We start from the raw sequence: 15,479 nt of genomic DNA on the forward strand, positions 1-15,479 counted from the left end.
GCAAAAGTTTGGGCACCTCTGGTCAAAATTTCTGTTAATGTGAACAGTTCAGCAAGTGGAAGATGAGATGATCGCAAAGGCATCAAGTTAAACATGAAACACTCAATTTTTTAAGCCACATCAGTGTATTATTTTTGTTTTCTACAGTTTTAGAGTGAAAAAGGGAAACAAAGCAGCAGCCTGCAAAATGGGAATGGGAAACCAGGAGACTTGAGCTCTCAGAAAACTTTGACCAAGGTATCAGACAAGATATTTACTTTTTACAAAAAATATATATTGTTTGAAATGTAAAGGGAATGTGTCATTTATAACTTTATGTGGTGGAGAAATTATCAGTTTTTGACCAATCAGCTTGTAGCTCATCCCAGTTTGTTGGTAAGACCCAGTCAGGGAATAACTGGAGGAGCCCATGTCACCGTTTAAAAAGGTCTGTGTTTCTATTTGTCCAGATACAACACAACCCTGAGTGTTCCCGCTCTCTGTCTCTGATACAATAAAAAGATTTCTGTGTACAACATTAAAACCAACAAGAGCGTTGAGGTGGTTCAAACTTACACGAGTGTGTGTGCGGATGTGCATCTTCAGGCCGTCATTCTTGCTGAATGCTTTGTCACAGTAGGGGCACTGATACGGACGCTCACCTGAGGAACAGAAGACATAACTGCACATGAGACCACAACAGAGTCATGGGAACATACTCATTTGAACAGGTTAATCCTACAGGTCATAGGTGTAAGAGGGTTACAACTCCCCCCAAAAATAATCATAATTGGTCAAGTCCATAATATGGTCAGAAACATAATGAAAAGAACCACCAGGCCAACAAACAATTTCAAATAGTTGGTTCATCATATAAAAGGAGAGAAACCACTGTCCAAAGGAGGTGACGTCACATCATTGAGTTAGCAGGTGAATTGCTGTCTTAAAGGGATAGTTCATCCACGATGGGAACGCGTATCCAGGGCCGTAGCCAGGATTTTTGAAATACCGAGGTCATAGTCGTGGTGCGCGGGGGGGTGGCGTCAGAAATTTGGGGCAATTTTATATTAAAAGGCTTCAATCTGGTGCACTTTGACAGATAAAAACTACACACATCATATTAGATTAATGGAATTTTTTATGATATTATCATCACTAGTGATCATCCAGAGAAGACCCAACTTCACTGAATTCTGATGAGAACACACCATCTATTACAAACAGGAGACTAGCTCCTCACACTCGTAGCAGCCACAGAGTAGCAAAAATATTATATTATAAAGTTTAATTCCAGCTCGAAAGAAAAAAGTCTGAAATGCAATGTGAAGGTCCTGGTTGTTAACATAAAGATTAACAGGTTTCTAGGGTGAAGTGTGCACTCTTTTTTTACCATAGCTATAGCCTACTATTTTTGGGTGACTTCCTTCTGGAGCGTCAGCTCCTCACTTTGAAACAGGCCCAGGAAGTTTGTTTGCTTTTCCTTATAGTTACCACAAGCATACATCTGACTGCTCCTTGTTGCAGCAAATTTTGGTTTGTGTTATAATTGGTTATTCACGTTGTTTAGCTATGTAGTATTTCACATTTCTATGCATATTTTTTATTAGTAAAATATTGGTGTCAAACTTCATTTCGGTTGTATGGTCTTCTTTGAATGGGAAAATATGAAGAGGTCTAGGTGAAATCAAAATGAGCCAAAAACAGTTGTATTTGGATGGAGTGACTATTATGACACAGGCTATTAGTGAAATATAGCCTAATTAGTTTTCCAAAGGTCAAATTCCACCTGGACATACGTATCTCTGATAATAAAACAGCTGCAAAATTGCTCAGGTTCATTTTTTTAGCATCTAGCCTACTTTTACACAGTTAGCCTACACATTACTTATTCATTTGCCTGATATCCCATGATTCAAAGGTAGATTTTACTCTAATGTGATTTTTGTTAGTATTCTTACTAGGCAGAGATGAAAAATTTACATTTTCTACTGTAGCCTACTCCAGACATGTCTGTAGTAATCTCACCGGTCTTAGCTTTCTTTAAATAAATAAATAAATAAATAAAAAAGACTGAAATAAAACTAATGGTTGCCTAAACTTTACACCGTATGCTTTTTGTTAAATCTGTCCAAAATTTTTTAGAAACAATTTCACAGTCTTTGTTTGTGAAATATTTGTGCTTGTGCACCACATATGCTCACATCTTGTGCATCTCCTGGGGCTAAGCCCCCCCTGTCCTTAAAACTTAGTGACGCCCCTGTCTGTAAACATAAAATTTATCATGTCACTGTGCTTTTCACATAATGTTGATGAAAGAATGGACGGTGCAGTAGATGCCCCCTCAGTATAGTATCTGCAGGAAAGAGGTCTCTGCTCTCCCCCACTTAGCTCAACTAGTGCATAGTGCAGGACACAGACAGTAAACGGCGCTGAATTGACGCTATTAAACAGCTGTTTTCTCCGCATACATGAGGTTCCGTCCCGAAATAATACAGCGCTTCAAGTGCACGTATGTACGAAACTTTTACAGTGTAACAACTGGTTGGAAAGAGCAGTTTATCTAGAGCCAACTCACTCAGTAGCCTTCTCCTCCATGCACACAGGCTCCGCGGTCGCTTTTTCCGAATGAATTGCCTTTTTTCCCGCGACCAGTAAACAAACACCAGCGTACGTGAGGGCGTCAATAAACAAGAGCATTATAGGCCTACCGGAATTGTTTGGACAAGAGAGGAGTCACCCAGTCACCTTCCATCTGTCCTCTCTAATACTTTTTTCTTTTTTCTTTTTTTTCTTTTTCCCATTCATTAGGCCGAAAAAAATACCGAGGTCATGACCTCGGTGTCCTCAATGGTAGCTACGGCCTTGCGCGTATCCATGGTTTTGCTTGAATTTACCTCAAAAACAACTTTCTGTTATTATCTCTGGTGAATGTGCAGGTCACAACTTTTCCACAAGAGCATTTTGGAGTTGTTGGATCCTATTTGATGAGTTTGATGAGGGAAACCAAGAAATCCCATTAGCGTAACTCTGAGCAGCTCGCGTTCTAAAAATAGCTTGTACCGACAATAAAGGTAAAGGTAACAAACCTACTGCTAAAACTATAGGGATTATGGCAATGGGCAAATTTGCCAAAATGTTGAACTATCCCTTTAAGTTAGCTGGTTGATAGTTTGCTAGTGGCTGGAGGTAAAGCTAGAGGGGGATGCCAGAGAAATGCAATGGTAGGATTTAGCTGATCTGAGAACTGATCCGCTTTTCTCCCTGAATCAAATTTGGTCTTTACAACAAGGTGTGGTGTGCTCAGAACTTCCTAAATCACAAACTGCCTTTAGTTCATCTGGTAAGAAATAGCTACACAGTGGCAAGTTGTGTTACGATTCATTAATAATAAGCATTAGTCCTATCAGAATAAACTGTTTAACAACAAAATAAAATGTGTTAAGAATAATGGTGATAAATGACTGAAATACCTTTTACTCAGGGCTGTAAACTAACTTTTTGACTCACCTGCCAAGGGGACCGGTAGATGAAAAAATGTACCGGCCAAGGACATTTTTTACCGGCCAAATAATAAATTGCCTCTTTTCGTTACATTTACAGTACATCAGTTTCAGCACTTTTCATTGAGATAACAGTATTTTATAGCAATACATGCTTAGAAAAGAAGCCAAAGCCAAATAAATTGTAATCTTATTGAATAATCCAAACATTCCAAATTGGGAAACCTTAACATTGCAAAACTAACAAACGAAACACTCCTTCTATTCTATTCTATTCTATTCTATTCTATTCTATTCTATTCTATTCTGTATTCTGTTACTCAGAGATGTTCGCAAGTCTTTTTTTGCAAGTCCAAGTCAAGTCTCAAGTCTTTGTGGGGTGAGACTTCATCAAGTCTCAAGTCTTTGGTCACGAGTTCAAGTCAAGTCTCAAGTCTCCAAAATATAAAAGTCTCCTGTCTCTTCTGGTTGTAATGACCCTTCTATCATCTGCTGCTATCCGGTCTACTAAGAATACTGCACAGCTAAATCTAAGAAATTTAAAGCATTTACTGTATTATTATCACTCCTTTATTAGCATACAGTACCTATTTATTAGTTGTTTATGATCACTTTAAATAGGCTATTGCAATGCAATATGAAAACACACAATGAATTTTCCTTTAAAGAAAAACTGTATCTAGAATCAAGGCTGCTCTGCCCCTCTGCATGTGTCTGACAGATGAACTGCTGTTATTATTATTTTTTAATTAGCTCAGTCAACTCGTGGGGGCGTGTCGACCCGTGCAGACTTCCATACGGGCCTTCAGTCATATTTCGCAGCAAAAAAACAACAACAACTTATCCTACAGTAGCCTGATATGTGCCAGACCAGTTATGCAGCAGCTAGTCCCCGTGAAGGAGGGCCAGACAACAGACGTTGTGCCTCATCTGTACGGACGGTGCGGCTAGGCTATTAAAAAAAAAAAAAAAAAGCCGATTCACAGTCACCTGTCACTCACTCGCAGCTGACTGCGCTGTCAGAGGAGCTGCTGTCCCACTCTCTCTTGTGTTTGGCTGCACTCTGGCACGAGCCAAAAATAATAATAATGATTGTTCACGAGTCCCAAAACACGAGTCCAACTAGTCAAGTCTGAAGTCTCTGTGTATGCAACTCGAGTTCGAGTCGCAAACTGAGTCCTCATCTCTGGTCCATAGCTCCGTGAGCGCGAGAGAGATAGGCACGCACGCACACACACACACACACACACAGTTGCGGGGCAAAAGCGCTGTCAACCGGCGCGGAGAAATGCACGTCTGGTGTGGAAGGGAGGGCTCCGGCTCACGCGGAGCGCGGCGCTGTAGCGCTTCCGTGGTGTCCGCGTGTGACACTGGCGTGAGGCTATGTTGCTTCTGAGGGAAACTGTTTTCTACAGCGGGGTCATCGGGGGAGCTACTTCAGTGCGACACAACAACAACAACACGGGACAAGCAGGACAAACATCTACCCGCCCCCGTGGCGTGTAGCCCTCCAAATTTAAGTCGCCAGGGGAATATTTTAGTCGCATTTGGCGAGTGGCGACCGTTAGTTTACAGCCCTGCTTTTACTACTGTAATGAATATGAGAATACCAAAATAAAGAGGTAAATTAGCCTTGTCCTTTATCAGAGTTAAAGGGGACATATTATGGAAATATCACTTTTTGAAGGCTCTTTAACATATATTTGGGTGTTTGTCTTGCCTTCTGGCCACCAAAATGTGAATATTGACAAATAATCTGTAATGTTCAGGCTCCCTAGGTTGAAATCCATGTGGTTTTATGAGCTGTTCCCTCAGTTGTCTTCCAGTGATGTAACTAGGTTTCAAATTTGCATAATACCACCCCTACCTGGTACCAGTAGAAGGGGCGGGGCAAGCAGTGGCTCATTTGCATTTAAAGGGACAGGCACTGAAACCAGCTGTTCTGAACAGGGTTGTTTTGAGAGGATGAAAAGAGCTGTGATGTTTGATCCTTGAGGTATTTTGACCAAAGCGTGTCACAGACATGTCTTTAAGACACCTGGGGACTATTTTAATTTGTGGAAAGGGAGCATAGTATGTCTCCTTTAATGATTTTGCACTCTTCCCCACAGTGGTATATGTTTATTTTCAAGGCCCTTATTGGTAAGCAGCCCTCATACTTTTCATCCCTACTAGAATGGCACTCAAGTTAAAATAAAGGTTTAATAATTAGGACACATACTGTATACACTGACTTTTTTTGCTTTAAAAAAATCCTTATATAGGCAGAGATTTTACCCCCCCTCCTCAATGATTAACCCAAAGTTACGCCCTTGCTCTGAGGTATGACTCTGCTCCACCTCACAGGTACAGTACATCATCCTCCCTGCTCTGATGCACATCGGACCTGGCTACCGCTCCGACCCGAGTCGTTCATTTTCTGATGTGCGCTGACTTTCCACTGCAGAGCAAAGCTTGTGTTGGCCGCGGCTCGTGGCCTGATATCTGAGCTACGACTGGCCAACAGCTTAGGAGCACATCAGAGGCGATGTGGCTTATCCCAGTTGGATCAAAAGCAGTCCAGCCAAAACTCCTACAGATCCTATCTGAGCGTGCGCCGCTGATGACGAAGAGGAAGTGACAGGCTGTCAGTCAACCGGTCGGCTGACACATGGATCTGCTTACCGGGCCAGATAGGATCACCGCAGTTGATTACTAATCTACAGAAGAGATATGAGGTAACCTATATAACCACGCTGAAATGAAAGATTCAGACGATGAAGTACAGTATGAAAGAGAAAAAAAACAACCTGGGTTTAATATTAATTTATAATTTATTTCATAGCCGCACCGTTTATCAGGAAACTAGAACAAACTCAATACACTTCCTGTGTCCAGAAAACTAAAAATAGAGCAGGGGATTAAATGATATTAGCTATTACTCTCCTCTGAATATGTGCCTTCAAGTACACACGGTATATTTTAATGAAAACTGCAGCTACACATTTGTGTCTGCTCCTTTCAGTGCAATAATCTCATTTTTTATCTGCTTCATAGTCACATAATCTCTCTTCAGAGACTAATTGTCGAAACAGGCGAGCAAGTCATTTTTATTGATGGGGGAGATGTTTTGCCCCTTTAAGTAATAAGGTTAATTAGCTGTGTTTCCTTGGGATTCAAAATGCAAAATGCTTATTACATCAGAAAATCCATCTGGGGAATATGAGAGACGAGTAATATCATCAACGGTGTTGGAGGAATATTTCTCTTCTCTTTCTCTAAATCCAAGTGTGGTCAGATAGAGATGTGAAGGCTACACTGGAGGTGTTAGGTACAAATTTAATGACCGTTTTATGTATTTCATTAAAAGTTACGTTGTGGAAACAGATGGTCAAGGGCATACAGGCTGGAGCTGACCCTGGTACCTCAGGCTTGACCACTGCTCCAAATTTCAATTGTCAAACAGCTACAACAGTTATTCATGTCCAGAGAGCCTGTGGCTACGACAGCTGTTATGTAGAAGATACACAGACAAGTCCATGTGTAAACCCACCATAACCCCCCCCCCCAACACAAGAGGGTTTCAGAGCAGTGCTATGACACAAAGTCATAAAACGCATTACCTCGCATTGGCGTAGGAAGGGTTAATGTGACATATGTGGACTGATTACACACACTGAGACATGTGCCCAAAATCCCCCTCCGTACTGTAGCTTCTTCAGCCTCTAGGAAGGCCTTTTGTTGACAAACAGGAAAAATCTGAGTCCCAGATGTGTCTTGAGACGGATGAGAGCGACTCCTATGTTTTGTGTAGCATGTGTGGTATCAGGTTAAGGGCCGGCGTTAGCCTCGGGGAGCCCTGGAGAAGGTATTAGTGTGCTAATAGCGCCGGAGCGCAGTGTGCCAATGTACTTCTGTGGCTTGGATCACATCCCTCCCAGGAGCTGGCTATTGTCAGCTAATACGCAGCGTGGAAAACCACACCTAGCTAGCTAGCAGACTGGGCTAACAGTGAGTGCTCTCACCTACTTAACCTACTGTACACACTCTTGGTTTGGATCTGTGTGCCTCATCTGGTAAAATGCAAAAAAAACAAAAAAAAAAAGTATGTTCTGAAAGAGGTCATTCATAAATATCAACATGTATAGTTCCCACTCACTGATTTTCCTTTTGGTTGAACCTGCACATAATAAAAGGAGAGCAACTCAATCCCTTAGCGAAACAGGAAATAAACAAATACTACTTAGAAACCTAAGTAGTAACAGTGTTGCAACATGGGTGTGTGTTATTCATGCGAGGGGCTTAGTGTCTGTTCTGCTGAGTGTGACTGTAACTAGAAACCTCCACTCCAGATTGAGCCAGATTGTTTGGGGATTATGAGGGGTGGCTGCACCACTGAGCCAGGGCTTTATGTGTGTGGAGATGGTAACTGATTTAGCATGTGCTGAAACAGTACACCATCTCTTTGACCCCTGGTGTCTCCCCCCCCGCTGTGGCCCTCACACTCCTCGTCTGCTAATCGATCCGTTTGGCACCCCTTGTGTGTTGTATGTGTGTGCGTACGGCCCCGTGTGTCTGGTTAGCAGATGGTCGGCTTTTTGTCGTTCTTGCCCATGCCGCGCAAAAGCGTTCGTGTTACGGAGAGCGCTTTGTAGCTTCGGGGGCTCCGGGGTCTGAAAGACATTAGTGTAGTCCGTCAGAAATTAATTCCTGGCTTCCTCCGGTTCGAGCCAAACAGTGGCCCTCTCCGCTCTCCGTCCCTGTGCCGCATGCCGACAGAGGCCCTGCCGGGGGTAACGTGATAGCAGCGGCGCGGGAGATGATAAGGGATCGCCTTTGATGATGCAGTAGGAACGCCCAACAACTTTTACACTTGACCTTTCCATCGTGGCCCTCGGTCTCAGTAGATTTCTCCACTTCCTCAAACGATTCTCCTCAACTCGCCCATGTGAAGGTGCCTGTATCAGACAAGTCTATGCACCGAGCCTTACCACACATGCAGAACCTGACACAATCCTCAGTCCAAATGAGGCATATGCACCGCGCCCAAAAAAAGAATTATGATTTTGCTTTACAAGATTGTATGACCGACACAAAGTCATCAGTGCGTACACAGATTTGGTGTTTCTATTTTGGGGCAGTTGCTCTTGTGAAATCACGGTTGTATCATGTTCATACAATTAGTATCCTGACTGTCTGTTTTCTCTTTCCCTGTACCAGTGGTTCCCAACCTTTTTTGGCTCATGACCCCATTTTGACGCCACGAATTTCTGGCGACCCCCGATCACATGCAGTCACGTGATCGCAGCCGTCAATCATGCATCAGCTCAGATATTTTTATATGCTACATTTTATTTGAACCCGATTTATTGTTGAGAAAGTGAAAGCATAGAATACAGTTGTTGAAGATTATGTGTGGTGTTTTTAATCTTAAATTTAAAAAGAATAATAATTAGTTAAATATTTTTATCAATTACTAGACATTTCCGGTGACCCCATTTGAATTCCAGGCGACCCCACATGGGGTCCCGACCCCAAGGTTGAAAAACAGTGCCTTATACACTAAAAATAGAGGTATTGATTATTATGGCCTGCATTTTATTGGTTGTCTCGCTGAAAAACATATTCTCACAAAGAACAGTGCCAGAGAGCAATCGCAGTTACAGCAATTTAGATAATGCACCTTGACTGTGTGTTTCCCAGCACGGTCATTAAATTAAGTAATTAAGTAATTTCGTTGGATTACACTGTGAATTGTGTTTCAGTGATTTACTGATGTTAAAATACTACATGTTGTAACACAAGCCATCAGCTCGGAGAGGCAGATCTATTTTACTTGTCGTCGGTCGTCCAAAAGTTACAAACCGACTCCCTCCTCCACCTCTGTGAGGAAAACCAGAGTGTGGGTTTTGGCCTGTATGTAAATGACCTGCTGTGTATAATAACCCCACAATAAAATAATGGTTAGCCAGTGATGTGGGTCAGTGAGAACTTGGACTTGTTCTGAATTGGAGGGGAGGGGGGTGTTTGTTTAGATAATGCACATTCCAGACTATCGAGTTGCACTATGGGAAATGTAGGATTTGTGCACATTTTCCACTTGTTCATATTTAATAACAAAAGAAACATCTGAGGTGGAAAATTTGGCAAAAGCGCTAAAAGAATGATGTGGCAAAGTGTAAAGGAAACAATCTTAAATCAACTTCAAAGTGCATTAACGCATCCACTCCACTGGAAGTACACAAATTACAAACGATAAACAAACATAAATCGTACTCCTTTTACGTGTTGCTCACGCTGCTTTCATTAGTCTGAGGTTTAATTTCCGCCCTTTAAATGACATCACTTTGTTGTGATTTATAGCGACCGAGGCTAAAATAAGCACCGCCAGCTGTTCCCCTGATATCTGTTTAATGTATATCATTTATTTACTCATCTTTCTGTTTAAATCCGGTGGAAACTCAATCTAAACTTCAGATAAAAAATGTAGAAATCTCAGCGTCCTGCCTCAGTCTCGACTTTTCTCTTTTTATCCATGTCTTGTAAGTGTGCTGACTGAATGGAAGCGCTGTACTAAAATTGCTTTAGTGGCTCATTAAAGCCAGAGATTACCTTTTTTATAGCATCTCTCGTAAAAAGGAGACAGCCAAAGTGAAAATGGGTGCTGTCTATGTGCTGCTTTTATCGCTTAAATTCAACATATAATGTCTTGAACATCGAAAAACAGCTGCTGCTGCTGCTGCTTCTTTGTTTTGCTTTGCCTCGTGTCTCTGCTTGTTAAAAATGACAGCCTCGCTTTGTTGGTTATGAGGAAGATTATCGACGACTAACTCCGTTCATGACAAATGCTCCATTGTTTATCCGCATGTAGGAAAGTCTGAATGTGGAGGTTTGAATCATGGTGTAACATAAACACTAAATCAGCATTAAGGGTTAAAGTCCCACAACAATTAGCTGTAACATAGCTCATGGGTTTACACTTATCGCCGTGCCCAAACATGACATGTGCTATGATGTCAGTGTGACAGCCAGGCACTGGGTTCTGTCAACATTTCCCTTGGCACAAATAATTTTCATGACCCCACCACGGTTATTTACCACATCGTGGCACACATGGTGGGAAAGTCTGCTCTCACTGAGCTCTGATGTGGAGAAGGACGCATTTGCTCCATCGCACGGCCAAAAAGAACAATTTAGAAAATGATAGAAACATCCATCATAACTGCCGAGGTCCAAAAACTCAAAACGAGAGTCTCATCCAAGTTTTTTTTTTTTTTTTTTTTTTTGACGGCTCACATTTTACGGGTCGTCGGTGAACTCATAAAGCCTGCTCTCCGAGAAGATGACGCCTGCCTAATTTGTTTGAGCTCTACATGATGTTCTAACCAAATTAAAGTGAAACCAAACCCAAGCCAAATATACAGTACACCTCTCACCAGCTACTCAATATTTTTCAGTTTGATGTTTTCAAATTCTTCTTTAATCCTTTCACACCTCGCCCCGTTTCTCCCATAATGCCCCGCGGTGTCCGATGGTAAATTGATGAGGGAGAGGAAATCTCTGAGGAATCCCCGACAAAGTCCCCCGTGTTTGGCAGGTAAATAATCAATGCAGACTTGTTCCTGAGAAGCAGGAAGACAAACAAGATGAAGCTTTCCTGTCTGCCTTCGGGAGAAGCTGTCGATTTAAAGCCCCCCCCCAGCCCACCCCCGACTGGTGGGCTTTTTTTAAAGAGCTCACTGACAGAAAAACTAGCCCTCTTTAAAGTTATCCTCACGTTAACGGGGCTCTTATATGATTTACACATGTCACATTTGACACATGCACAGATGAGCTACATGAGAACAAAATGACAAAGAGTTTTGTCAGGTTAGAAAAAAGAAATTCACACTGTTCACAAGAGCTCATTTCCCCCCCTCCCACGGAAAACAACAAACAAACAAACCCCGGCCCATAGAATGAGGGGACAGATTTACAGCCAGTCAGGGTCAAGGGTCGTCCGGCTGGATGCTTTCTTGGAGTGGTCTTTTCTCTCTTTGCTCCTTTCTTTTCTTTGAGGTGTCCCCTCGGCTCCCACCCCTCCCCCAGCATTCCTCCCTTTTGTTTATTCTATATAAATACAATCAGACTGCTCCGCCGCTCACACTGGTATACATTCTCCCTTTTCTGTCGGTCGCTCCTCCTCACATACACATGTACAACAACACATACACACATACAGGCTCACAGCTCACACACGATTACACAGGACACTGTTGACAAAGTGAGGTATGGGCTTGTAAATGGACCGTCCACCCACCAGCACCACTCAAATGAACGCACAAACCTACACCTGCAGGGAGAGTTTGAGAGGTTTCGAATTAGGGATGCAACTAACCTTTATTTTCATTAGCGATTAATCTGTCGATTATTTCAACGTTTCATGATCGATTAGTTGTTAGAAAATTTGTAAAAAATGTTGAAAAATGTCAATCGGTGTTGCGCAACCCACAATGACATCCTCAAATGTCTTGTTTTGTCCACAAACCAAAGAGATACTCAGTTTATTGTCATAAAGGAATAAAGAAAACAGAAATATTCACATTTAAGAAGCTGAAATTAGAGAATTTTGACTATTTTTCTTTTTAAAAAAAAAAATTTTTGATTTGAATGATTATTAATTAATTGACGATTAGTTTAATAATCGATTATTGTGCGATTAACCAATCAATTGTTGCAGCTCTACTTCAAATACGGCTAAAGTTTTTAATTCCATTTTTATTTGGAGAGTGTGGAGGAGCCCAAAGGTGTGGAACTATTGCAGCTAATGAAACAACTACACCTGGACTAAACAATCCAAATAAAAAACTAAAAAAAAAAATCCCATCTCCAGGTGTGTGTGTGTATGTGTGAGTTGCCAGAAAAGCAGCAGAGGAAACTGAGGCATTCTACTCCAAAAAAACAACAGGAGAGGGGAAAAAGGCGAGGAAAGGGAGATGAAGTGTAAGTGGGAGTGAGGAAAAGAGGGAGGCAGCCAGGAACAGGCCAGAGAGACGGAGAGAAAGAAAGACCCAGCGACCAAGTTTAAAGGCCAAGAAGTGTGTGTGTGGCCGTGCCAGGGCTCTGCAGCAGTCTGTTGGTAGGGAGACGCGCAGGAATGTGTTGCTTTCTACTTTAAGGCAGTTTAATGAACATTCAGGGCTCTATTTCTGTGTGCTGAGCAAAGACTGGCACAGGCAGCGCTGCAACCTGTCGGATTTCTCTAACATTAAAATGACCTTCGCCCATTTGTTTGATGTAAGACGCTGCTATGTCGAGCTAATTAGCTAACAGACGTGTATATTAATCCTCTGGTGAAACTCCGGGCCAAACAACAAATAAGTGCAGGTGTAGCGCTGCCAGAGCTGCTGGGAATGAAGCTCTCATACTTTTCTCCAAGTGATAAAACAAAACAGATGCACTATAACTACACAATCCAACTGATTGTTTTCTACATTATAAAAGCTTCAAGGTTAAAGCATCACTACAGTGTTTTTCATGCAGAGAGCTAACGTGATTTCCAAACGTCAAAAGTGTCTGAGCTGTCGAAGTAATTAAACTGTTAATTACTAATGAAAAGAGGGAAAGCTTCCTCTCATTCATCCTCCACTCTTCTGACATTTTCTACATCTGTGATGCATGTACACTGAACATGAAATGGAAATAGCCTCTTAGCTTAGCTTGACCCCTGTCTGTGTTGCAAACCTCTTGTGTTCACTCACCTGCTGCTTAGTGCTGCAACATAACTGCTCATAAAGTTTGTCTAACAGTTGAGTTGACTGATCCAATGCGAACTGGTTATACACCGATCAGGCATAACATTATGCAACAAACTGTGATGCACTGTGTGTTCTGACAGCTTCTATCAGAACTCCAGCCTTCTCTCTCCAAAGTGTATCAATGAGCCTGTGGCCACTTCAACAGATTCATTCTACCGTCCTGCAGGGAAATTTGTTTCCACAGTCCGTCCGTATAACATTAAATAGACATTTTAACCAACCCGACAGACGAGAATACGAAACGCAAACCATGTTTCCATCCACACGTTTGTATTCACATTAAGCAATATGGAATTCAAAATGCCTTATGGAAACAGTAAAACTCGATTAAATGTTGTGAATATCAATAAAAAGTTAATATGGTCGATCTCATCGGATTTTCTCTTGATCGATACAAAGTTAATGCGACAGATGCTGATGGAAACAGTTCTGTGTCAGATAAATGTGAGTTGCGTTTATGTTTTATGTAAATTCTGTAAATTCTTCTACGTATTCCAGCTGTTCATCAACACAACAGGAGTAAACAAAGATGCAGGTGAACAGGCGACAGACTGGCTTCATGTGAAGTGTCACCATCTCCCAGAACTGTTGAAAGCGCTGCCGATCACAAACCACCGCCTCCATTTAACATGCAGTGCATCTGCATCGAAGTGGTGTTTAGATGTCAAGCATGCTGCATTATAAGCACCAGCCTATAGCCTAGAACTTGCCTATTTACCAACTTAACTTGGCCGGCGTGCGTATGGCTCAGTGGTCTCCAGGCAACGACCCCAGCTGCTCATCACACTGGGCCTGTGCACAGCCTGACCTCAGACAATCGGTTAAAGATGAAGGATGGATGTCTTTTTATTTTGCGATTTAGTATAAAAAATGAATGGAAACACCTTAAATTGCAAGAAAACAATTCGATGCAGCAATATGATCGCAAAACAGACGTCATTACTTTTTATTCGGTTTAAGGTCTGAGATGGAAACACACTTGAGCCGGCGTTATTCACATTAATATCTTTATCGATTTCAAGATAATTCGATCGACAAGTGGATGGAGACATGGTTACAGACTGTGCTGTTGCAGCCAGCTGTTCCTTCCTTGGACCAACTCTTGATAGATCCTGACCACTGCAGACCGGGAACAGCCCACATGAAAGAGACCCAGTCGTCCTTGGAGAACTGGATCAGATCCTTACACTGCCCATTTTTCTGCTTCTAACACATCAACTTTGTTCACCTGCTGCCTAATATATCCCACCCACTAACAGGTGAAATCATTAAGTGTTATTCAATGTTATTCATTTCACCTGTTGGTGCTCAGAATGTTATACCTGATTGGTGTATACCCTTTGAAACCAACATGCACACACGTCATAGACGGGACCACTGACCTGTGTGGCTGCGGATGTGGACCCTCAGCGTACCATTGCTGGCAAACTTCTGTCCGCAGTACGGGCAGATCTTCTCCTTCTCTCCTGTGTGTGTCTGGAGGAGAGAAATGATAAAGCACATGTGTGGTTGATTAGGAAAAGTATTTGTAGCATTCATCCTCACTACATTTCAGGGTAAATGTGATCACTGGTGAAAGCTGGACTTCCATGTCGGGACATACACTCATCCCGTTAACCTTAACCAGCTTCATCACATTGTCTCTTCAAACGACTTTGGTCCTTTTTTTTTTGTTAATTCAAAACAACTGCAGCATCTACGCTCTGATTTAAAGGGCCACTTTAGTAGATTTTCTTAATTGGGTAAAGAGCAAACCATATACTATCCCCCCATAATGCACCACAAACTAGTGATGGACTCAGTAAATGGAGATGCACATGTTCACGTGACAGTTGATCCAATGAGCTGCCCTGAAGGCAGGATCAAAGACCACAGACCATCCAAGTTAAACCAGGGTCCGAGGCCCCGAGGAGCAGAAAGGCCAGGGTGCACACATGCATCCACCGCCCCATCCCCTCCTCCTCCTCCTCTTCCTCCTCCTCCTCCTCCCTCTTCGTCTTCTGGGGTGCACATGCAAGCGGGGAAAGAAGAGCATGTGGAAAGAGTATGCTGCTGCCTCCCCCGCCCCCCCCTCTTCTCCCTTTTTGAAACTCTGAATTCCACCTCCCGGCCCGTCGTAAATGCCCAGAAATAAGTGTGAGTGTGAAAAGCTCAAAGTTAAAGCAACAGTTTCGACAGCAAGTACAACAATACAGGAACACCTCCTCACCGGGCCCCCATCCGT

At 42.4% G+C, this 15,479-nt stretch overlaps 1 protein-coding gene across 1 annotated transcript in view; it reads right to left on the reverse strand.

Annotated features, from left to right (window-relative positions):
• Nucleotides 1-15,479, reverse strand: part of prdm5 (PR domain containing 5) — a 48,950-nt gene that overhangs the window by 14,378 nt on the left and 19,093 nt on the right. Inside the window, exons 13-14 of the mRNA XM_085773483.1 lie at nucleotides 14,638-14,731; nucleotides 556-641 (exon numbers count right to left, since the gene is read on the reverse strand). Coding sequence (XP_085629609.1) covers nucleotides 556-641; nucleotides 14,638-14,731 — 180 coding nt within the window. The remainder of the gene's footprint in view (nucleotides 1-555; nucleotides 642-14,637; nucleotides 14,732-15,479) is intronic.

Source organism: Trachurus japonicus, chromosome 4 (assembly GCF_045865225.1).
Source record: "Trachurus japonicus isolate A0001 chromosome 4, Traja_1.0".
Classification (NCBI taxonomy): Eukaryota; Metazoa; Chordata; class Actinopteri; order Carangiformes; family Carangidae; genus Trachurus; species Trachurus japonicus.